Source organism: Folsomia candida, unplaced genomic scaffold (genome assembly GCF_002217175.1).
Source record: "Folsomia candida strain VU population unplaced genomic scaffold, ASM221717v1 Fcan01_Sc015, whole genome shotgun sequence".
NCBI lineage: Eukaryota > Metazoa > Arthropoda > Collembola > Entomobryomorpha > Isotomidae > Folsomia > Folsomia candida.
The window spans coordinates 3973048-3998631 of record NW_019091207.1 but is presented as its reverse complement, the minus strand read 5'-3'; the positions used below and the strand labels follow the sequence as shown (position 1 = coordinate 3998631).

Here is a 25584-nt window from a genome sequence, read left to right as displayed (position 1 = left end):
GCAGAGATAATTGCAGACCCCAAACCATATCAGCTTTATCATTATACAAGATTGCATCTGAATTGAGCCGAAGGTCGTTTTTTCATTATCATAAAAAACTGGACGACTCCGTATGATTCAGCAGAATTCATTTGTCCAAATTATCTTTGCAAGTCACAAGCACGATTTTCCCCCACGTCGGGTTCCATGTGGGCAATATTAGTTCCAGTAAATTAATAAATATTGCACAAAAAATGGGAAAAATTGCAAATGAGTCAACTTCTAAAACGGGGGTGGTATTAATTCTCCTAATTTTGGGGTTGGGATTTGAAATTGAGAGTGTTGAGGGTCGGAACATCTTGGCCGTGGAGTTTTTCGGGAGTAAAAGCCATGTAATTACGTATCTTCCCTTGCTCGAGGAATTGGCAAGGAAAGGAGACAAGGTGAGAGGTTAAGCACTGTTTTGGGTGAAATTTTGCAAAATATTCAAGTCGCAATATTTTTGCAAAATATTGCGAAATAGATATCAAAATATTAGCTAGGAAAGGAGACAAGGTTAGAGAGGAGACCATTTTAATTCTTATTTTGACTGAATTTTTTTTTTAAGATTTTGATGATGTTTTAGGCATAAATATGTTTTAATACTGCTAGAAAACTGGTATTAAACCATTATTGACCGGAGTATATATGACTTTTCCGGCACTGGTAACAACAGGCATTACCGTTTAGTAGTCTTGTTTTAATGAACAATTTCCTACGCAGAAACAAGCTACTACCAATCCGGTAAAAAGTTGTTACCAAATCAATACCGGTGCGGAGTATACATGTGACTTTACTAGATTTTTAACCGTGCATACACGCATCGATTAAGCAAAAGTGAAGTGTGGATATTTAGCTTGAGTTGATTTTTGAAGGTTTTCTATGAAATTAAGTACCAATTAGAATGTTTTTCTTAAATTTATGATGTCTTTCTTCATGCTGTACTATTACGTATTCGCAATTTTTCAGGGGATTTGCATAATTTCCAAGTGATGTCGAAATGATCTTTGGGTCTCTTAATAATAACAGTTTTGTTAAATTTTGCATTTTGACACTTACGTGTTTCAAATAAATATTATTTATGAAATATATGTACCTATGGAATGTTTTTTAAATAAGTATGGTTAATGTTTTTTTATGAGGGTTTTCACGTCACCTTCGTAACTGTCGTAAATGCTGTAAGCATACCTGTTCACTTTCATTCATGTGACTAATTATGATTGAGAATGATGGTGAATGAAAATGAATGAAAGATTCAGACATTTCAAATGAATGAGTGTGAATGAAAGGATTTTGCACTCCCTTCATTTTTCGCCCTATGCTTAATACATGGGATGAAGTAAGAAATGAAGCCAGATGAAGTGAAATGAAATGAGTTTGAAAGAAAATCACTGAATGCGAATGAAAATCTTCAGCAAAAAATCGGGATGACTGACCTTTGAATGAAAAAAGTTTTTTTTTGAACAGGTATGGTTGTAAGTAGCATAAATTAACGACATCTATGAAAATTCCATGCTTACGAAGCTTCGTAAATATATTTACGCAATGTTGATGCATCATTTTCGTTAAACAAATTTCGTACAAATAAAATAATCATGATATTTCGGACACCATGATTACTGAAAATATTAAGCAAGGAAAAATAAAAACAATTTTTACAAAATATATTTTACGAAGGGTCTTTCACGTCAACCCTTTGTAACTAACCTAAATTTACGAATATGTTTTTAACGAATCCGCATAGGTGAAAACCCTAAACTAATTTCTATATCGTATGCAAAACTTATTTGCAGTTTGCTTATTTGCAACTTAACAAACAGTTTTTGGATCTAGAAAGTCGAAAATTTTTTTAAATTCTAGTATTTACAAATTATAAAATACAACGAATTAAATATAACAATTTAATTTTTCCGCAGTTGCGTTAGCTAAAAATCTGTAATCTTAAGTCCAGAGCTCGGCGGATATCATGGATATTGGAGGTTTGGAGGTTGGAGGGTGAGAATTTTTCATAGATATTGGAGGGTGGAGGGCGAGATTTTGGCCCGGATATAGATATATATCCGGATATTTGGAGGGTTTCGCCCGATGTCCGCCGAACTCTGCTTAAGTCGTTGCATAATCGACGGCATCAGTAATAATTTATTTTACACAAAGTTTGTGTAAAATTCGTGAAACAAACATTTACTAAAGTCACGATTAGATTTCAATATTTTGAGTTCATTTTAGAGTTGAGTTGGCTATCCGACTTTTGAATAAGGTATTCATTCGAACCGAATCCAATCGTTTAGTTCGGTTTGGATATTTCTTCAGCCGAAAAATTCGGATTCGATTCGGATCGATATTTTTTCAACAGAAATTTTCGGATTTGGTTCGGATGGGTTAGAAAAAGTGTACAACCGACTCGAGTCTTGTTTATTTATTTACGCATTAAAATTTTGTCCACAAATTTTATAATCAAAAATAAACCTATATATTAGACTTATTCACGTCAAATTGGGAAATCACTTATGTGCGCAAACTTTGCAAATCAAGTTTATTAACATGGTTTTGCAATCGTTTGAATTGTTCGTTTCCTTAAACGCTTTAAAGGGGTCGAAATCAGGGTTCGCTACCCCGGGTTTTTGTGGGTTGGGGTTTTTGGGGTTTTTGTGGGTTTTTGGGGTATCAAATCTCCGGAAAAACCCTAATGCTTAATGGGGTTTTTGCGGGTTTTTGTGGGTTTTTGTGGGTTTTTCCGGGGTTTTTGTAGGATTTTGAGGTAGATTGAAACAAAATCCCTTAAACTACAACGTAGATCAATGCTAATTAACTTTTCTACTTCATCTTGAAATTTTGAGAATCTTCATTTGCGACTTGAATTTCCAAATATCATTGCATATATCCAGATTTACATGTCAAACATAAATTTTCGATGTAACAGTCCAAATCAATGATAACGGTTAAAATTGCATGTTAAAATTGTATATAAAATTAGTTTATCTCTAATATATAATTTTAGGAATTCTGGTTCAACCTGCCCCAAAATCTACAAAAACCCACAAAAACCCACAAAAACCCAAAAACCCACAAAAACCCCAAAAACCCCGGATAAACCCCAGGGGTTGGGTTTTTCTACAAAAACCCCGGGGTTTTCCAAACCCTGGACTCGAAATATTTGTACGTTTTCGAGTTTTAGTTGGAAATGATCAAGTTTAACGGCGAGAAATAAATTAATGTGCAAAAATATTGGGGCGCAAAGGAATTAGATGATCTCAGCCTCCTTTATAATTTTTCTTGATCAATACACATGGAAATTCCAAATTTTAAAAGAATTATTTGAAACTCATTCATAATTTTAGATTACGAAATTTGAAATGAAAATTTGAACATTGATTTTAAAATTAGTAGTACCAATTCATTCTTGTTTTATTACTAATTCTCTGTATTTATCTCAACTTTTCAATAGGGTTTATTTACTCAAAATAATTAAAAATAAGTTTTTAATCACTCCCGGCGAAGTTCGAATTCGAATTTGTTGTAATCCACGGAAATATAAATTCCTTCACTAAATTTATTCTCGGCGTAACCTTAACCAGAAGATTAGAATATTTTGCAAAATCCGCAAAATAACTAATATTAACTGGATTTTTTAAAGAAAGTGGGTCTATAATTTAGTACTCATTATCTTGAACAAATCTGTACCGTTGGTTCGATTTCTGCCTTATTCCCGGAAAACGGAGAGAAGAAAATCCGGGAAAATTCCCATCTCCGTAAGAAACCAACCATATAAAAATGCTCTATAAATATTCCCTGAAACTTTAAATTTTCCTTTAAAAAATGCTGAAAAATTGCCTGAAACCTTCAGCATTTCTTTTTAAAAAAATATTCAAAAATTCTGTTAAATCAAATCTTCGAGCATTTCCTCAAAATGCTCGAAAATTCCCTGCACACGGGATGGCACCAGAAATCGAACCCACGCTTTGTACTCAATTTTTGCAAAAGTACGTTGGACACTGTGGTACATTTTTCACTTAATAAGTAATTCAATTTATTTAGATACATATTAATATGCGTGCGAAATAATCTTGCAAGGCGACCGGTATTCATGCATAAATGACTTTAGTGGCAGTGATAACATGCATGTAGTAATAGCTCGGTTTTAAAGTTTCACCATTTCGGTAGCAAATTTTTACGGACCGAAATAATTTGCATACAAAACGGTAGCAGCATTAATACCGAGAAATCAATACCCGCCTGACTATATCAGATTTCTAGCAGTATGTTTTCGGAATTTAGTCTGTAAAATGAAAACGGTTAAGTTCCACGGCGATAAATTAATTCACGTGTTAATGTGTTAGAAAATACATTAATTAGATATCGCCTTGCGTCTTCGGGTGCTCAATTTTTTTATTTAATAGCTCAAATAAAAATTACAATTTTAAAAGAACAACTCCAACAAATTGTATCTTCTTAAACTGTTTGAAACCTATGAATAATTTTTGATTATGAAATTTGAGCCGAAATTTGAACATTGATTAAAACTACGGAATCAATTCATTCGTATATTTTATTACTGATTTTAAATACCTTTCTCAACTTTATCTGTTGTAAAACAACCAAATGTACATTTCTCAACTAAATTACTTCTTGGCGTCACATTTGCTCAATGAATTCTAGTATTTTGCAAAATCCACAAGATATTAAATATTTACAAGATTTTGTAACAAAAACGTGACTAGGTACTTTATTATTTTGTACAAGTTTATACTCAATTTTTGCAAAATTACGGTGGACATTTTTCAAAAAAAAGTAATTCTTTTGGACAATACTGTGTGCGAAATAATCTGCTTGCGAAATAATCTAACAACCTATGTGTGTAAGCATAATCTGATTTGCTTGGGAAAATTGCTATAACTTCAGTTTTACGAAATCTGGCAAATTTCTAGTTTGACGATGCATCTTGAATACACTCCAAACCAAAATCATTATTGGTTTGGAATAATTTAAGTCAGTTCCTTACAAACTGATATTTATTACTGGCACTTGAAAAAATTAAAGCGAATAGATAAATCTGCATAAGTCAAGTTTTGCTGATGGCGTTATTTTGAACTCAGAATTTTAAATTGGACTAAAAACGAAAATAAACTTCACCTCTTTTCCCTTTACCACGCACAGTAATAAGTTATTATTAATAACTTCTACATTTATTTATCCGTGTAACAATTAACTGATATTTTGTAAACTGCTGAAATTAAAATTTTTTCAAAATTTTTCTTAAAAAAAAGTATTGTACCTTTTTCTCGTATTTTTGAACATAGTTCCACGACGTGAGGTATCTTTGAAATTATTGATGTAGAGTATTTTTTTTTAGAAAATATCAAGTTTGACGTCAAAGTCTTTCGGTTAGATTTTTAAAAAAGTTCACTTCATTATTTGTAATCCTGCACAAATTCCGAAGTGAAATCTGTCAATTTAGCCGAATTATTTAGAAAATAACAAAATCGAAAAAGTTTTGTTTTAAATTTTGTCCAATACATAATTAAATATGGGATTTTCACCAACCGATAGTTTGACAAAATTTAGTCGAATTTATGCAACCACAAGTTTCAAGCGGTTAAAATTAAAAATTCGATAGCCACAAATTTGTAAAACGACATTATTTTAAAGTCAGAATTTTTGAGTAAACCTAAAAAATATAAAAGCAGAACAATTAACCTGTTTTATACCACACGCAGTAAACCTTTACATTTATCTATTCACCGGCGTGACATTTAGCTCGAATATTTTTTAAATTCTTGAAAATTAAATTATTTCAAAATTATGCTAAGGAAAAGTATTTACATTGTAGTTTTATTTTATAACTAGAAGATAAAACTACACGAATTTTAGGTTTTTAAATGTACAAATTGGAATATTTTTCATCAGTCATGTGCACGGTAAATCTTTATTTTAGTTTTGAATATATTATTTTTCAAGATTATCCAAATTGGCGTCTAAAAATGCAAATTATGATTTTTCTAAATCTTAACTCATATCGATAATTGCAAAATCACTTTATTTACAAAGTTGTCTTTCTTCTTACCTTAAAAATTGTCACATTGGTTAATAAACTTTTCAAAATTTTTAAACGCAAGGAGCTACATACAATCCATGGATATTTTTTTCAATCGAAAAATTCTGATTCGGTTCGGATGGATATTTTTTCGACAGAAATTTTCGGATTCGGTTCGGACGGATTAGAAAAAGTGTACAACCGACTCGAGTCTTGTTTATTTATTTACGCATTAAAATTTTGTCCACAAATTTACCAAAAATAAACCTATATACTTGACTTATTCGCATCAAATAGGGAAATCACTCACAAATGCTCAAACTTTACGAAGCAATTTTATTAACATTTTCACACTAAGGATTTGGATGGGCAAGTTTTGCAATCGTTTGAATTGTTCGTGTACATAAACGTTTTAAAAAAGTTGAAATATTTGCGAGTTTTTCGGAAATGATTGAGTTTAACGGCGATAAATTAATTAACGTGTAAATATTTGGCTTATTCAACAACTAGATGATTTCCGCCCGACATAAAATTTTCTTGTGATAGAAATACATGGAAATTCAAATTTTATGTACAAGAACGAAGTATCTTTTTGAATTATTTGAAACTAATGCATAATTTTATATTACGAAATTTGAATTGAATCAGGTTTTTGATTTATTTTATGTTTCTCACGTCGCACAAACTTTGTGGCTCCCAGTATTGTAAAGTTCTCTGGTTGATTTACATAATTCATTTTGCATTTACACCCATATCACATAAAGGGAATTTGTACAATTTCAAATCAGGCAAAACCACAATTTCGCATAATTTATATTTGCATAATCTTAGTCATTTGTTTCGCACATTCGGTACTAAGGTGTTACCAGATCGGTAGCTATTTTTTTTACGGTCCAATATAATTTTAATATCTAGCAATCAATACCTACTTGACTATTACCTGAATTCGAATAGTGCAAAATTATGCAACATCCAATCATGTAAGAAGTTCTTTTATGTTAAAAGGTGTTTAGTCAATAAGGATTATATGTGACCCTTATGCAAAATACCCTTATGCAAGTCCTAAATCTGTGATATTGTTTGTCCAGATTTCTGCAAGATATCTTTAAGGACACTTAGATAGTGCATTTTTGATAATACTTAATCTGGCGTCAAAGTCATCCGGTTAGGTTAAAAAATCAATTTACTATTTGTAACCCTTCACAAATACAGATACAGAAAGAAAACCAGGACGACGAAGCGAAATCCGGTTAGGCGAATTACAAAGAATTTTTTTTTAATTGACAGTGTGGGTATTCATGTCACTAAAAAACGTCGCTTCGCAACACATCTTCGCAACTTTGCGGTGTTTGCGAAATCGGTGTCGTGAACGACTTATTTTACATGAAAATACGTAAATTGATTATTTGCAAAAAATAATTCACTTGACGGAAAAGTGTAAGGTTGTCTGGCAACATTTCCAAAAATGAGGAGAAATGAAAATTTCACTTGACGACGAGTTTGTGAAAAATAGTTTACGACGATAATAGATGCCCTTTTGCTTCGCATGTTTCGTAAAAAAATAAAGCAATCTGATTGGTTGTCGCATCGCAACTCTTCGCAAACATCGCAAACTTGCGAAGATATGTTGCGAAGCGACGTTTGCGGCTTTTACGAAGTTGACGTGAATACCCACAGTATTTTACTAAAAAAACATGATATTTAGAGAAATTAATGAGAAATTGATGAGAAGTTTAGTCAAAACCACTAAATCCACACGTTTCCAACAATTAAAGATTTGATAACAACAAGTCTTGATAACGACGTTATTTTCAAATCAGAATTTCCGAATGGATCTAAAAATAAAAATATGCCGATTGGAACCATACCTTCTCTTGTTGTTTAGTAATTTGCATTAATTTCTAAAAGTGTGCAAACTTGACGCCAATAATACTTAATTTGACACAAAATTTACCAAATGATGAGTAGATCACACATTATTTTGGTGGTTTAGGTTTTAAAGTCGAGCTGTTATTACCATACTTGTTCAGCAACAAAATTTTCATTCAAAATTCAGTCATCCAGATTTCTGACTGAAGATTTTCATTCACATTCAGTCATGTTCTTTCAAACTCATTTCGCTTCACTTTAACCGACTTCATTTCTTACTTCGCTCCATGTATCAAGCATAGTGTGAAAAATGAAATGAGTGAAAAATCCTTTCATTCACAGTCATTCTTCTGAAATGACGGAATCCTTCAATCATTTTCATTCAAAGGAAGGGAAATGTATTTTCATTCACTATCATTCAATTTATGTAACCACTAAATACTTAATTAAATCCACAAATTTTCCAACAATTAAAATGAAAGACTTGACGAAAAGTTAAAGAACAAATTTTTTAACGACATTATTTTAAAATTAGAATTTCAGAGTAAATCTAAAACCCACGCAATCACACACAGTAAACCTTTACATTTATCTATCTATCGGCGTGACACTCATAGATCGGATATTTTGCGTACTCCGGCCTCCGCGTACTCCGGCCTCCGGCCGTCCATGCGTACTCCGGCCTCCGCGTACTCCGGCCTCCAGAAAAAGCTGCGTACTCCAAGCCCGGAGTACTCCGATCTATGGTGACACTTAGAACTCGAATATTTTATAAATTCTTGAAAATTAAATTATTTCAAAACTTTGGTAAGGAAAAGTACTTACATAGTAGTTTTATTTTATAACTAGAAAATAAAACTACACGGATTTTATGGTTTTAAATGTGCAAATTGGAATATTTTTCATCGAAAAATGCATCAATTGTAGATCTTTACTTAAATATTGATATATTAATTTTCAAAATTATCAAAATCGGCGTATGATAATGCAATTTAATATTTTTCCAAAAATTGTAATTCATATTGATAAATGTACGATCACTTATTTACAAAATTTTCTTTCTTCTTACTTTAAAAATTGTCAAAATGGTTAACAAACTTTTCAAAATTTTTAAGCGCAAGGAGCTAGATATTTCTATTTTGTAAAATTAATGAATGTTTCCGAATATAATAAAATATAAAATTACAATAAATATAAAACATCTTACATAGGTAAATAATTATAAAATATCATACATAAAAAATTGAATTGCACATAAACGTTTTAAAGGTATCGAAATATTTGAAAGTTTCCGAGTTTTAGTCGGTAATGATCAAGTTTAACGGCGATAAATTAATTAATGTGTAAGCATATTGCTACACAACGTAATTAGATGATGTCTACCTCACTCATAATTTTCTTCTGATCAGCACACATGGAAATGCAAATTTTTGTCTAAAAGAAGAACGTCTCTTTTTGAATTATTTGAAACTGATGCATAATTTTAGATTAAAAAATTTGGGTTGAAACCCTTTTTTGCTTTATTTTCTGTCTGTTTCTCACGCAGCACAAAGTTTGAAAAGTTAAAAAAAAGTTTTTTTAAAGTTTGTACTGCAATATATCCAAAGGCCTCCGGTTGATTTACATAATTTATTTTGCATAATACCCATATCACATAAAGGGAATTTGTCCAATTTCAAATAAGGCAAAACAACAATTTCGCTTAATTCATATTTGCATAATCTTAGTCATTCGTTTCGCACATTCGGTAGTAAAGTTTTACCATATTGGTAGCTAATTTTTACGGTCCAGTATAATTTTAATACCTAGAAATCAATACCTGCTTGACTATTACCAGATTTCGAACATTGGGCTTACTCACGACAACGTCTTCTTTTGCATCGTAACTAATTTAGCAATTTTGCGAAGATCTTTGACCTCAAACATTTTGGCAGATTCCAACCATCGCACAAGCTGCCTCAAGAAACGTTGGCCGTATTGCCTTGGACAATATAATTTTAAAATTTCAACCAAATCGGAAGGTTCCACTTCATACCATCGCATTGTTAGACCCTGGAGAGACGCTCTCCAGGCCGAACGGCTCGAGGGGAAGTACCAGCAAGAGAATACACTAGATAAGATCAGGGATTCAGTAATGTTTTGGCGCATATTAGGCCGTACCACGGCCAAACTATCCAGGCCGGACGAATCGTCGCTACGGCCCAGGATAGTTCTGCGCGTATAATAGTTTATTTTCCACGAACAATTACTAAAATTGCGAAAAGATATTATTTGAGAATAATTCTGGTGGCGACAATGTTAGAAAATAGGGTTTCAAGTTTCCCATTGTCTAGTTTAAGCCATATTTTGTAAACTGAGTAAACTTTTAGTAAGTAGCTTGGTTTTAAAGTTTTATCATTTCATTAGCAAATTTTTACGGACGGGTATAACTAGAGTACTAAGGGGTAGCAATTTTAATACCGAGAAATCAATACCCGCCTGACTATACCAGATTTCTAACAGTGTACGTTTTCGGATTTTAGTCTGTTAAATGAAAACGGTAAGTTGAACGGCGATAAATTAATTCACATGTAAATGTAAATATTAGATATTCCATTAGCGTCTTCGATTGATCAAAATTTGTTGTCTATAAGAACACATGAAAATTCCAATTTTAAAAGACAAACCCCAACAAAATGTATTTTCTTAAACTGTTTGAAACCATTGAATAATTTTGGATTTTGAAATTTGAACATTGATTTAAAAATTAGTACAGAATCAATTCATTCTTGTATTTTATTACAGATTTTATGTATTTCTCTAAACTTTTCAGAGTTTAAGTATTACTCTAATATGTACTTCAAAATTTTTAACTTGTTCTTTGGATCTTATTTTGATCTGTTGTAAACCAACCGTATATAAGTTTCTCCACTAAATTACTTCTTGGCGTCACATTTACTCAATGAACGCTAATATTTTGCAAAGTCCGAAAAATAAAATACATAGCAAATATTTACAAGATTTTGTAACAGAAAACGTGGCTACTATTTATTTTGTACAAGTTTGTACTCAATTTTTGCAAAAAGTACGGTGGATATGTGCTACATTTTTTGCTAGTAATTCTTTTGGATAATACTCTACTCTATGCGAAAAATCTGCGTACGAAATAATCTAGCAAAATATTTATATAGTATGTAAACATATTCCGATTTGCTTTGGGAAAATTTCTATAACTTTCCAGCAAATAGTTTAACGAAATCTGGCAAATTTGCAGTTTTACGATGTATCTTAAATGCACTCAAATCTAAAATCATTACTGGGTTTCAAATAATTTAATTCAGTTACTTACAATCTGTAGTTAACTGATATTTATTACTGGCACTTGAAAAAAAGACACAAAATAAACAAGTAAATAAATAAATCTGCATAAGTCAAATTTTTCTCAGGTCTTATTTTGAATTCCGAATTTTGTAGTGGTCTAAAAATGAACATAAGCTTGACCACTATTCTTTTCACCAAACACAATATTGTAACTTGTACATTAATTTATTTATCGGTGTAATATTTATCTCGAATATCTTGTAAATTTCTGAAATTAAAAGTTTTCAAAATTTTTCTTGGAAAAAAGTATTCTAGTTTTATGATATAACACGGATGTTGTAACACAATCTCGATACCATAATCTGTTTTGGAGATTATTGCCGTAGAGGATTTTAGAAAATACCAAGTTTGGCGTCGAAGTCTCTCGGTTAGATTTTTAAAATAGTTCACGTCATTATTTATAATCTTGTACAAATAAATACGGAAAGAAAAACAGGGACTAAGATTACGAAGTAAAATCTGCTAATTTAGGTGAATTAGAAAATAGCAAAATGGAAAAAGTTTACGTAAGTTTGTCCAATAAGTAAAATATAAGTTAGAAATGGGATTATCACGAGCGGATAATGTGTCGAAATTTGATGGAATTTATGTAAAACTAAAAATCCACAAGTCTCCAACAATTAAAATTTGATAAAGACGTTATTTTAAAGTCAGAATTTCCCAGCAGTCTTAAAAAACGAAAATTGCCACAAAATTACACATGTTGTCTACCACAGTGCCATAAGATTTATCAAATTAACTGAAATATTTTGTAAGTTCCATAAAATGAAATTCTTTCAAAATTTTATCTGTATTGTAATTTTATTTTATACCACCAATTATACAACAACAATTCTGCGTATACATATTCGAGCTTACTGCTGTAAGGTATTTTAGAAAATATTAAGTTTGGCATCAAAGCCTGTCGGGTATATTTTTAAAAAATTCACATCATAATTTTCACTCCTGTAAATACAGAATTGCAAATACAGAAAGGAAAACATGTACGAAGATTATAAAGTGAAATTTGCCATTTTAGGCGAATTTTAGAATTTAAAAAAATTAAAAAAGTTTACACAATTTTTACAAGTAACATAAGTTAGAAATAGGATTTTCACCAGCGAATATTGTGACGAAATTTGATTAAACTTTTTCAAGGAATAAAATCCATTTGACTTAAAGATTATGCTCGAAGGAAAGAGGAGTGGATAAAATTTGTTGTAAAAGAAACTAAAATTTTGCAGTTTTTAAGATGTTTACATTAAAAAAATAGATTTTGAATGGCAAAATTAGCCGATTTTGTGTAATCGGTTAATTTTGAAAATTTAATGGATAATAATATTCAATAATATTTACTAAATCACGTTAGTAAGAAAAAGAAAACTAAAGACATGTTCATCGCCCTAGTAAAAATAATTACAAACAAATTTGTACCATATTAACGCCAAATTTAATAAAATTATACATCTGTAATATCCCCAGTAGTGTTCAGATAAGGACGAAGTTTGATTTAATACAATGAGGGCATTCACATCAATTCACTATTAACGTCAACTTTGCACAGATTTGAAATTATAATCTAAATTAGAAGTTTCTATGACATAAAAATTTGATAAAATTTTACACAATAGTGAATCGAAATCCTCTGTTTTACTCATCATTGAGTAAATTTAACCAACTTCATTTTATACTAAAAAAACAGTAAATAAAAAATTGTGCCCAATTTGGGGCCATCCATATATTACGTCATCAAAAATTCCCGATTTTAGCACCCACCAACCAATGTTTTGCAATTCCAATGAAAATTTTTCATTAGAATTGCATAAAAAGCTATAAAAGTAAATAAAGCAAATAAGGAAAATTTGCAAGATGTATCTAATTCTAATTTGTCTTCAATAAAAACCAGGAAAAGCTATTTTCAGACAATTTTACAAAGCTAATTAAAAAAATTGTCCTTAGTAAATTTTATCTAGCTTAAAAATTTGAATCTCAAATTTTGACTTTCATTTCAAATTTTGTCACCCTTTTTCCCCAGGTAACACTCCTCAGCCCCACCAAAGGCCTCTCAAAACACCCCAACATCACCGAAATCTTCACCTTCGGCTCCGACGAAATCTGGTCCGACAACAACATCGATTTATTCGCGATGCGCGAGCGAAACGAAGAAATCAACCCGTGGACCATGTTGACCCAAGTTGTGCCGAAATATTGCCGAGAAGTGTACGACCGCGCCGACGTTAAAGCCTTATACGCCACCGATTTCGACTTGATCCTAATCCAACCGCTCTTTAACGACTGCGCGCTCGGACTTGTGCACAAAATCATGTCGAAAAATGGGAAATCAAAGACACCGCTTGTCCTGTTCTCGCCGACCAGCGCGCCGAATTTTTTGGTCGAAAAACTTGGCGGGAATCACCCCAGCTCGTTCGTTTCGAACACGTTTATCAACCTCGGAGACGATATGACGTTTTCCGAGAGGTTTTTGAACTTTGGGATGAACGTGCTGTTCGACGGGCTTTATTCATTTTACTATCTGCCCGTGATGGAGGAGCTGTACAGGGAGAAGGTCGGGAGTGATGCGCCCGGAGCGGGGGAAATTTTGGGGAGAGCGTCGATGATTTTGTCGAACGGGCATTTTTCGGTGAGTCGGCCGAAACCGAATCTTCCGGATGTCGTGGATGTGGGTGGGATTCATTCGAGGAAGGCGAAACCACTGCCGAAGGTAAACCAGCAATTTTTTCCGTTTTCTATTCATTTTTTTAAAGAAGCAAAATTCAAAATTTTGAAAATTCGGTGCAAGCTAAAAATTAGATGGAGACAATTTACATACGCAGGCTTTGGTAACTACTGTAAAATCACTGCCAAAAACCACTGCCAAAGATAAAATTTGATTTGGCCCGTTTTGATTTTTTAAACTTTCATAAATTTCACAATTTTTTACCGAAGGTAAAATTTCGGAAATTTTATAGGAGTTAAAAATCCGGTACGAATTTGCAAAGACGTATTCAGGTAATTCACACAGGCCTTGGTAACTTTGTAAAATCCGTAAATTCTTTAATTAATCTTTCGAACTTTTACAAAATTTTACAAAATATTTCGGAGGAAAATTAGCATACACATTTTTTGTAATCAAACTCAATCAATCAGTTGATTTTGAAAAATAAGGACAAAGACCTGGTCGTGAAATATTATGGATTTTTGTGGCAAATGACACGTCATATTTTCGGAAATTGGGACAAAAATGTATTTTTAGCCCGAACCAGGGCTTATGTAATTGTCATGTCCGTCTGTCCGTCTGTCCGTCTGTCCGTCTGTCTTTCGATAACTCTCGAACGAGTTGACCGATTTTTACCAAATTTGGTACAGACATGTATCTGGGCAATGCAACGACCGAGTTCGAAGATGGGTTCGATCAGAAAAGTTTTGGGCCGATGGGGGTCATCAGAGTGGGTGGGGTATTATGCACCAAAATTTCAAAATTGTCGTAGAAACATGAAATTTTGTATATAGGTTGCTAATGACTCCTAATGAAAGAATATGAAGTGAAATTAGAAAATTTTTCAACCGGAGGTACCCGAGGGGGTGACCCATACCGATTTTTCAAAATCATCCAATCAAGCTGAAATTTGGTGGAGAGGTTGCTTATGGGTCCTAATGCAAGAATATGGCATGAAATTGGTAAAATTTTCATATTCCGGGACCCGTTAGGATGATCCATACCGATTTTAAGAAATTACCGTAAGAAGCTGAAATTCGGCACAGTGATACTTAATGACTTCTCATGAAATAATTTGAAGTAAAATATAAACAAAAAGTAACCTGAGGGGCACTAAGCGGTGACCCATACCGATTTCTATGAGTTTATATATTCAGCAGAAATTTAGGATGGAGGCGAAAAATAACTTAGGATTAGAAATTCTAATTTAGAATTTAGGAGGGTTGAATTTCGGATCTTTTTTTATAGAAAATTCTGACAAACATGGGCTTACTAAACGTTCCTGGTTCGGGCTAAGCAAAGCTGTACTGATAGGTTTTTTATATTTCCTAAGGAAAAAAAAATCATGACCAGGGTAATTTTAGATATGGATAATTGGTAAAATGTGCGAGTGAGGATAATTAGGAGTGAGGAATTGGATGAGACTCACTGTAAACTGTAGAATCCGGATTTAAGGGCCAATGGTCAACGTTTCGAACCTTCGTTCTTCTTCAGGACCGGAGGGAGAAATTTTTAGTGACTGCTCACGGGAAGAACCAATGTGAGTGTGAAGGAATGGGGATAGGAAGGATTGAAAGGAAGACTGCCAGACCACGTGGGCGTAGCAGTCTTCCTTTCAATCCTTCCTATCCCCATTCCTTCACACTCACATTGGTTCTTCCCGTGAGCAGTCACTAAAAATTTCTCCCTCCTGTCCTGAAGAAGAACGAAGGTTCGAAACGTTGACCATTGGCCCTTAAATCCGGATTCTACAGTTTACAGTGAGTCTCATCCAATTCCTCACTCCTAATTTTAGATATGGGTTTAACATGTATTTATAATACCAGGCGAGCTACCATAAATCTTGTCACTATGAAAAATATATGTTTTTTACAATAATTAAATTATTGCCGTTACACTTACTCAATTCACATAAAATCCGTAAAAATCCAAATATTTCTACAAATTTTTAAGGATTATTTTGAAAGTTTAGCTTTAAAATATTTGATAATATTTCATCAAATAAAACTCGAAAAATTAATACCTATTTCCGTAATTTTTCATATAAAAGTTTAAAAATTTCTTAATTACATTATTCATGCCAAAGTCATATTCATATCTTAATAGTTTGAAATAATAAAGTGTCGAGAAGATTTTGAAATCTTGTAGAACCATTTTTTTATGTTCTTTTATCAAAAATTGCATATCTTTACGAATAAAATTTTTGAAAATTATTTATTATAATTTAAGAAATGTACAATTTTGATGAATAATATATGTATCTAGAATGCTTATTTCAAGTTAAATTATCCCTTAATTCTTCTCTAATTAAATAATTAGGATTTGGAAGACTTCATTTCCTCTGGAAACAGTGACGCGGGTTTCATCCTCTTCTCCCTGGGAACTTACCTCCGCTCGGATTTAATGTCCCCCGAAAAACGAGCCATTTTCCTCAACGTGTTTAGCCGTTTGAAGCAGAAAGTGATTTGGAAGTATGAAACGGACGATATTCCGAACCTGCCAAAGAACGTGCTTCTGAGCAAATGGTTGCCCCAGCAGGACCTCCTCGGGCACGGGAAGATCCGACTGTTCATGACGCACTGCGGGGGTGGGGGGACGGAGGAGGCCATCTTCCACGGGGTGCCCCTCCTGGGGATGCCCTTCTTCGGAGACCAGCCCCTCAACGCGCAGGCCGCCGAGAAGCACGGCTACCTCGTCAGGCTCGACTGGAACGATTTGACGGAAGAAAGCCTCACCAACGCGATCAATGAAGCCATCAATAATCCAAAGTGAGACGATTTTAATGGGAGTTTAATTTGTGTTAAGTGAATGATGCCGTGACCATATTGCATTGCATGAACAAAATGTAAACAATGTAAAAAAAATTGCTTTTATTGCGCAAAATGCATAAGATATCCTAATGCCCAAAATATGCAAATACCTAAAATATTCTAACGCCCAAAATATCATAGCTGTCCTAACTCTCCTAAATGTGCAAAATGTGCAAAATTCCTTACATTTACTTTGCTCTGGTAAAAAGCGTACTGGATATCTATTTTATGGTTACCTGATTTAATACTTTTAAAAACTAATTATTACGATGTTTAAATCATGCAATTTTAAACCTGCCACCCGATTCAATTTAATCTAAATTGTCACAAATTCATTGCATTTATTTTAATCCCGTAAATATTATTCCGCTCTGCTTGGAGTCGCTCAGCTTGTCGATGCATCGAGTGATTTGAAATTTCATTTTCAATTTCGACACTAATAGCAGCGTTCGATTTATTGCGGAATTACTAAAATTCTTTGCCCTGCAAGGCAAGAAACGCAAGAAAAGCAAGGTACAAGAAACATGCGCCATCTTATCACGTGCTGCATGAAGTGGGCGGAGTTTATTGAATTGCGCCCCACAGCGGTGGGGCGCAGTTTATTGAATTTCTTGCAGGTCAAAATATCTGTATCTGCAAAAAATACTTTCTTGCTTGGAAAAATGGTGTTATTTGACACCATTAAAAAAAATTTCCAGAATTTTTTAAATGTTAAACAGTTCAATAGGTTTTTGAGCTTTAGTCTAGGATTTAATGAATATGTATAAATTTTGTAAAATTAGTTTAAACACGTTTATCCAGGAAAAAGACGGATAATGGGTAAGGTTAAAATAAATTTGTATTCGTAATCTTTCGAAAACTTTACGAGTTTACAAATATCTGAGTAAATTTCTTCGCTATTTTAGAATTTCACAAATAAGTAAGCCGTTAAGGGGTGAACGGTTAAAAATGGAAGGAAACGTAGGAAAGAAAATTAGATTAAATTATTTTACGAAACTTAAGCTTGGAAATATTTTGGGAGTATTTTGCGGAATAATTTTTGAAAAATGGTACAATTAGACACCGTTTTAATTTTTGATAATCTTCAACATTAATTGTGAGAGCTGAATAGATTATCTGTGCATGTGGATTTCACACAAAGACAAAAATAATGCAAGGATTGAAGCTTCGTAAAATTTCAAAATTTTTCAAAATTAAAAAACAAGTTGACTTTAAAAAAATCAAGCAATGTCAGCTAACAGTGACAATGATAAAACTTGTAAACTTTGTAAGTCCAAGCCTTTGTAAAGTTTACAACGTTACAAAGATCTGGGTGAGTTATGCGAAAGTGAATTTTAGAGGGGTCGCCCCGGGAAGTGGTGGTGTGAAATTTGTCCATAAAACTGGCCAAAGAATGATTCTAGAAGTCTCAAATTTTGGGATAATATGTTAAATACATCTGACGTAATATATCCGCAAGCAAAAGAGACTTTAATCCATTATCTACTTCGTATTTAATCTTTTTAGTCGCGTCCGCCAATAATACTTTTCCGGAAGACTTTGCAAATTCATTGTTAATTTTTTCCTACCCGAACCGAAATTTTCTTAAAATATCGACTGTTTCACAAAGCAGGGAGTATTACTTCTTATATAAAGTCCAAAATATTTCAATGGGACGAAGATAAGGGACATTTGGGGGGTTTTCATTTTTCAAAATCAAACTGTCATTTGATCACCATGCATTTTGACGCCAGCCAAATCGGAAATTTCGTGAGAAATTTTTAACATTTTACTTTCTCTTTGGTTAACACTTCAGAGATATATTTCCCAGAAAAAAATTGCATTCCCGGAGTTTCTGTCACATCTTTAAGGACATAGGACTCGTCGTCTGTGACCATTTTTTTTGGTAAAATTTGGTTTCAAAGCGTGGGACATCTTGCGTTTACCATTTTTTCTCGACCTTCTGTATGTTTTGATGCAGATTTTTTTGCATACGCTTTGACCCATAACTTGTGGGCCTTAACACGATGAAAGTAGTCTGTATTTATCTTTGACCTTTTGGCCGCATCGGCCATGGACGTGGAGCTACATTTTCAGAAAATAAATTCAATCGTTTTTTACTTTCAAGTGTTGATTTAGATGGTTTTTTCTCATGGTGCGTTTTCTCAGGTTGACATTTTCGGATTCTCCATACTTTTTTATGTAAGTCTAAATTTTTGCACGGCCACACCCTTCTCCTTTAAAATGTGGTAAAGACTTCTTGAAGTCTTTGTAACTCGAATTTTGGTACTTACAAAAAAATCGTTTCCCGACTTCCTCGCTTTGAAGTTGTATGTATGTATTGGTGGGGTGACGATCATGCCATTGTTGGACAGGACCGTCAGCTGCGCAAGCACTAAAGGTGCAGTCTCCCCCAATCGCTTTGAAGTTGCGAAGGTTATGAAATTTTGAGGGTACGTGGTTGAATATATTTGCAATATTATACGAAAAAATAAGATCACTGAAACCATTGTTTACTACCCTGCTACTAATTACAAACTGACCACCACTTCCCGGGGCGACCCCTCTATATAGATATTCACCCAAATTTTGGCTATCCAATCTTGGAAAACTTGTAAAAAATTGTTTACACAAATGTATCACCCACTTTACAAACATGCGAGTTAAGTAATTGCTAGGTTTTTTAAATTTTAATCTTGACTTTGACCTAATTTACATAAGGAATAATTTAAACTTTGTGACCTTTCAAATTAATTCAAATGCTCCTAATTATTTTCAGATATCGTGAAAACGTGCAACGTTTATCAACCGTTTTCCGTGACCAGATCGACAATCCGTTAGACAGGGGCGTGTTTTGGTTGGAGTACGTCATGCGACACAAAGGTTAGAAAATTTTCATCAATTTTTTTGTAAAAACGTACAGAGTTTACGATCTCATAAATTTCCATGAGACACTTCACACAGGCCTGGGTAACATTGTAAAATCCGTAAACTTACAAATTTTGCCAAATATTTCGGAATAAAATTAGCTCCCAAATTTTTGTTAACTTAATAAAGTCAAGGGCGTCTTTCTATTTTGTAAAGTTGGAAAATTATTTTACAAAGTTACCAATGACTGCGTGAATTGTCTCAATAACGCCAGATTTTTTTGGAGAACTTGGCCAAATTAAAAAAATTATTGTGTTTAAACGCCAATATACGTTTTTTTGCCATTTGCTACCGGAATTTTAATATCCAGATGAGGATCAGCTTTGTCGTTAAGGTATCTAAATTTTTGTAAATTTACCGATTTTACAAGGTACCAAGACTGTGTAAGTTTCAATATATAACCTGACATTTTTGCCAAATTTTAATAAAAATCACTTTATATGTTGTATTTACACACCAATATACATTTCTTTTGCCATTTGCTACTAGAATTTTAATCCAGATATGGATCATCGTCTTGGTTAAATAAAAATTATCCAAAGTTTTATAAGTTTACCGATTTTACAAGGTTACAAAGGACTGCGTGAATTGCTTCAATATTTTCATAAATTATTTTCAGGCGCGCCACATTTGCGGTCACCAGCGCGAAATCTGTCTTCAATTCAGTACCACTCCCTCGACGTGATTGCTGCCTATTTGGCCATCATTATAGGAACGCTTTACGTACTCTACGCCATCTTGCGATGGATTCTACGCTGCTGCTGCGGATCTACCGCGACAAAGACAAAATTTTCCGCGAAAACTGTTCGCAAGCATAAAAAACAGTAGATAATTAAGCAGTATAATAAGTCCTTATCAAGGCTAAATTTAAATAAATTATTAACAAAATTGCTATCTATTATTATTAAATTTATTAAATAAGAGGAGAATTTTCAGATCGTATTAAATAGATATGTGTTGATTAAACAAAATTAATTATGCGGACAAGATCTTACAAATAAATGGGCGGACAATGAAAGAATTTTAAAGATACATAATCAATTTGCAATTTACTAATAGTATTTGCAACAATCACTCACAAATTTTACAAAATTTTACACAATTTAAATCTTGCCTTCGCTTCGTAAAAAAATCATAAATCGTTTTAATTCCGAGACATATTTTTCCTTGATCAATGATTTAATTCAGCCCCCCAAAGCAGCCTCGCACCAGGAAAGTGACGCCCAGCGTGGAAAATAAACCTGGAAATGGACACGATATGCTTTTTTTAGGAAAAGAGTGCAAAATTTAAATTATGCAAAGAAGGGTATCTGTTATGGTGATCGTTTTGGGCTAAATTTCGATGAGTTTTGAATTATTTTGATAAGAAATTAAGGCGATTTTTTGGGCTAATATATCTTATCGAAATTCGGTTGGTTGTCAGTGGTTTTTGATTAGTAAATAGCGCTCAATGATTCCTACCCCGATTTAAGACTTGGGGAACCGTTTTGCCAGTCTGTCTGTTCGTATGTCTGTTCATTTACAACTATGTCAAATGAACCCCGATTAACTGCAAACTTGGCGAGTTGGCAAATTATACTATCAAACAATTATTCAGCATGTCTACTATAACTCCAAGGGGCCTGTTTGAGTCACTTCCAACCGATGAATGTAATCAATGTTTTTTTCTTGTCGGACTTTGGTTTATAAACATTGGAAATGGTATGCAAAATTGTAGCAACGCGCAACATGGTTACCATTTTATTAATACCTGTGGTAATTTTGCATGGTTTCCATTTCATTCCATGTTTTTTGATGCATTTGAATTAATAGCTCGAAACCTAGAAATGTACCATCTTCAATTTTTTGATGAAAAATCACCAATAGTATGACCATCAACATATGCAAATATTTTAAAAATCGTTCGTGGTCTTCATATTTTAATTTTCGTTTTTGTTTTTGGCCTATCTAAATACGTGTTAAACATAGCCCAGGAGAATATTTGTTTCTCCATTTGTGGGCATGGTAGTTTGATAGTTGTTTGATATCCTATAAAAAAATCAGAAAAATCGTTCGTGGGCTTCATCGTTTTATAATTCATCGAAATTTAGCCCAATACGATCGTCTCAATAGATACCAAGCTTTAAATTGTGCAAAATTAATTTGTGTGATCAAACCGTGTACATCGTTCCCGTTGTTTTTTTGCACCATTCGTTCCCCCAGAAGGAGGGGAGCATTGCACAAATCGGCGTCATCGCATTTGCATCCGACATCGTTACATTGACCGACAAAGTCTGGCAAGTCTTCCAAAACGAAGGATGAGCTGTTTTTATCATCGCATCCGCCACCGTATCTCTTGTGGATGTAGCAATACGGGTCTAAATGAAATAAATAAATTTTAGAACATTTTTTGGAAATTTTGAACGTCTCCGGAAATTTTAGAGCCTTTTTTTTACGGGCGGTGAGAATTTTTTTCTTCTTTGCGTTTCCCATAAATAAATCAGAAATCAAACCCACGTTTCTTATTTATGGAACTTCTTTTCAAAGCTACGCCGGGATTTTCTAGCGAGTTATATCAAAAAATCGAGTAAAAAATTATAAATCTTGTGGCACTGATGTTTCCGCTGAAGGGCCCCTTTAACGCAAAATATTGGGGGGTAAAGTACCTCATTCGATTTATTTTTCGCCCCGTGGAGGAAAAACCGAGATATAATTAACTTGAAAATTGAACTTTGCGGCCAATATTTTTCTTGAAAGGCACCATTCAACTGGAAGATAGTGTCATATGATTCCTAATTTTTTGCTTGATTTTTTAACATAACTCGCTAGAAAATCCCGATGTAGTTTGAATAAAAGGTTCCATCGTGAGAGGACTCACGTCAAAGGTTGTTGTAAGTTTCAAGAAGTTTTACACGCATTTCTAAATTTAAAAATCGACTTACGAATTACGCACTTCAGAAGCGTGTTGTTGGTTCCTAAATAAAATTTCGTAAATAATTCGAGTAATTCATATTTACATTTTCAGCTGAAATCAGGTTCACCTCGATCGATGGCATATTTACTTTTTTAGCAAAAATGTTTACGAAAATGTTCACAACCTCAATTCACGTCAAGAAACGTGTGAAAACTTACAAACCTAACGCAGTTACAAACTTGACGTAAAATCCCTCCCCAATTTTGAAAAAATTACCAAAAAATTTGAAATCTTACTTTTCCAGTCGTCCGGACATTGTGCTTGCCATTTCCAACGACGTTGTTCTTTTTCATTGAATTTGCTGCAGTCTTCGGAAGCCATCAATTTCTGGCGATAATCGGGAACCGATGCCCACCTCCCAGTCGCGCCGGGAAGTTCAACCTTACCCCAGCAAACGTTGCACGTCAGTGCTGTCAAAATACAGAATAGTCATTTAAATTTTACGAGTTATCGCTCATTCATATTCACTTCATTAAGTCATTACTTAGGATTAATATATGGGGCGGGGTAAGAAATGAAGTCGGATGAAGTGAAGTGAAGTGAAATGAAATGAGTTTGAAAGAAAATGAATGTGTGTGAATCTTCAGTCTGAAATAGGGATGACTGACTTTTGAATGAAAAACAAAATTTGACAAATGAAGTCTGAAGAAGAGAAATGAAATGGAAATGAATGACTGATTTGAAAATCTTCACTCAGAAATCCGGAAAACTGATTTAGAATGACAAAATTGACAAATGAAGTCTAATGAAGTAATGAAGTGAAATGAAAATGACTGAATATGAATGAACATCTTCACTCAGAAATTGTGATGACTGACTTTTGAATGAATAAAAAAAAATTGAACAGGTATGGGTATATACGTTACCTCGATCTTTCCGTCTGCGTTTCGGTCGAAGTTCGGGTCCATTGCAAAGGTCCGCGGTGTCGCACGTGCACGACTGATCGCTGCAATAATTGTAGGGTTGTGGCCAATCGCGCTTATCCAAATCATTCGTACACCCTCTGGCTTTTTCCCGGTCATGCGAAGATGCGAAAAGTTTTGGGCGCCGTAAGTTTGCAAAATGGCAGGTTTTCCACAAGAATTTGTGACTTGCGGGAGAAGTTAAGATTTTCGTTTTTAGTCTGACTCCACTCCACTCAACCCTTGTTCAATGTGTTTAAATGCAATTTCTAACATTGAATCAATTCCATGAGTTTTGAGATAAATGGAACTTTTGATAGCTAATTTTTGGTACTTTAAACAAATCGATTTGAAAAAATAGCGAATTCATTTGGAGGAAATTTATTGCAAAAAAAGTGGAAAACGCATTGGGGTAGAGTGAGATTTACGCGCCGACGCCAGTATTAACCTTAAGGGTTTCGGTTTCGCTTCAGGCGCACAAAACTTTCATTTTCCGCATCTTTTTCGCAAAATGTTGTCTCTAAAGAGGTTCTGTTTCGAACTAACATGATCGAAAAATAATCTGGGTTGAACATGGTTTGCGCCCCAATCAAGCAACAAATTATCAAAAAATTTTAGAAAATTTTAATTTCCCACTCGACCGGACATCTCGCATCACTTATCATGATGATCATCGAAACCGCTGCAGTTCTCGGATTTAATTAGTGTCCTGTAATATTCGTCACCCGTTGTCCACCTCCCAGTCGCGGCGGCGGGAATTGGAACGCTACCCCGGCAAACTTTACATTTCAGTCCTGCCAAAATATAGCCATTCAAATTAATCATATTCAGCGAAAGTTTTTAATTTTTTTGCAGTACTCGCAAATTAATTTGTCATGGGTTCCGAAATTTGTAACGTTTCGCAAAACTTTTGTTGGAAAGTGATAGGATTTATTTTGGAAATTACTTATTTACTAAATTAGTACGAAACAGGAAACGATGCAAATTACGAATTGTTCTCATTTAATTTTGGGTGGGTGACCTTTTTCTCTGCGGTTCGGTCGAAGTTCGGGTCCATTGCAAAGTTCCGTGTCGCACGTGCACTTCTCTTCCGTGCAGGAATTGGCTGGCCAATCGGCATACCTTGAGCACCCTCTGCCTCTTTCCCGGTCAACGTAACAACGCGGAACTGATAAGAAAAAATGGAAACAAAATTTCAGAATTTTGAATTTTCATGGTTTCGTTGGCTTTGAGAGGAGAGTATTTTAGAGGTCAACGCTGCCGATTGTACGCCGCACGGTGCAGGCGCGTCCGCGAAAATTCAGTCGAGGCAAATATTCTTCCGCCGACTTTACATATTATTTAAATCGGTGTAAAATTTGGAATTTTTAAATATTTGAAATTTCTAAAAATTAGAAATTGATAAGAAATACGGCATTTTTCCGATTATTAACATGTTTCAAATCTTGCCAATTTCATGTATGTATGTAAATACGTTTAGTTATTAATGTAGGCACAATCTAAAATATTTGACATTTTCACGCCACCGCATAAATCGTAGGCGTTGACCTCTATTTAGCGACCAATTCCCCCGGAAGCCGTGGGGACATCTGGGAACATTAATATTGTAGGATAGGGGTTTATATATCATGGACAGATGATGGGGACATCGAATAACCATTGTCCGGGACAATTTGTCCCTCTGTTCCCACGCTTCCGCGGGGGCACTGTTGCCACACGACCGAGTAGAAAAAGGCACATACTTTCCCAATAGTCTGGACATTTAACTCTTCTCTTGGGGTTATCTTGGGTATTTTCGCTGAATTCTAAGCAGTCCCCGGACGCCATAGCTTTTTCATTGTACTTGCGTACTTCCTCCTTCCGATCTCCATCATCCCAATCCTCGTCTAGCTTTATGTTGAATGGATCGTGCAAGTGTAGCATTCGAATCCTGGGGGGAAGTAATGAAAAAAGTTTTTATTTTTTTTTGGAAATTACATAGTGTGCCACGCGAAACCCGATTGAATAACCTCGATTCAGATCGGTTCGATAAGAGCTCG

The 25584-nt window shown here is 33.9% G+C and overlaps 1 protein-coding gene across 1 annotated transcript; it reads left to right on the top strand.

Annotated features, from left to right (window-relative positions):
* The first annotated feature begins 137 nt into the window (after positions 1-137).
* On the top strand, positions 138-20722 carry LOC110856407 (UDP-glucuronosyltransferase 2C1). Its single transcript, XM_022104894.2, has 5 exons — positions 138-422; positions 13293-13979; positions 16293-16741; positions 19542-19645; positions 20310-20722. The coding sequence occupies exons 1-5, from the start codon at positions 234-236 to the stop codon at positions 20516-20518; spliced, it is 1638 nt and encodes a 545-aa protein (XP_021960586.1). The 5' UTR covers positions 138-233; the 3' UTR covers positions 20519-20722.
* The last annotated feature ends 4862 nt before the right edge of the window (positions 20723-25584 follow it).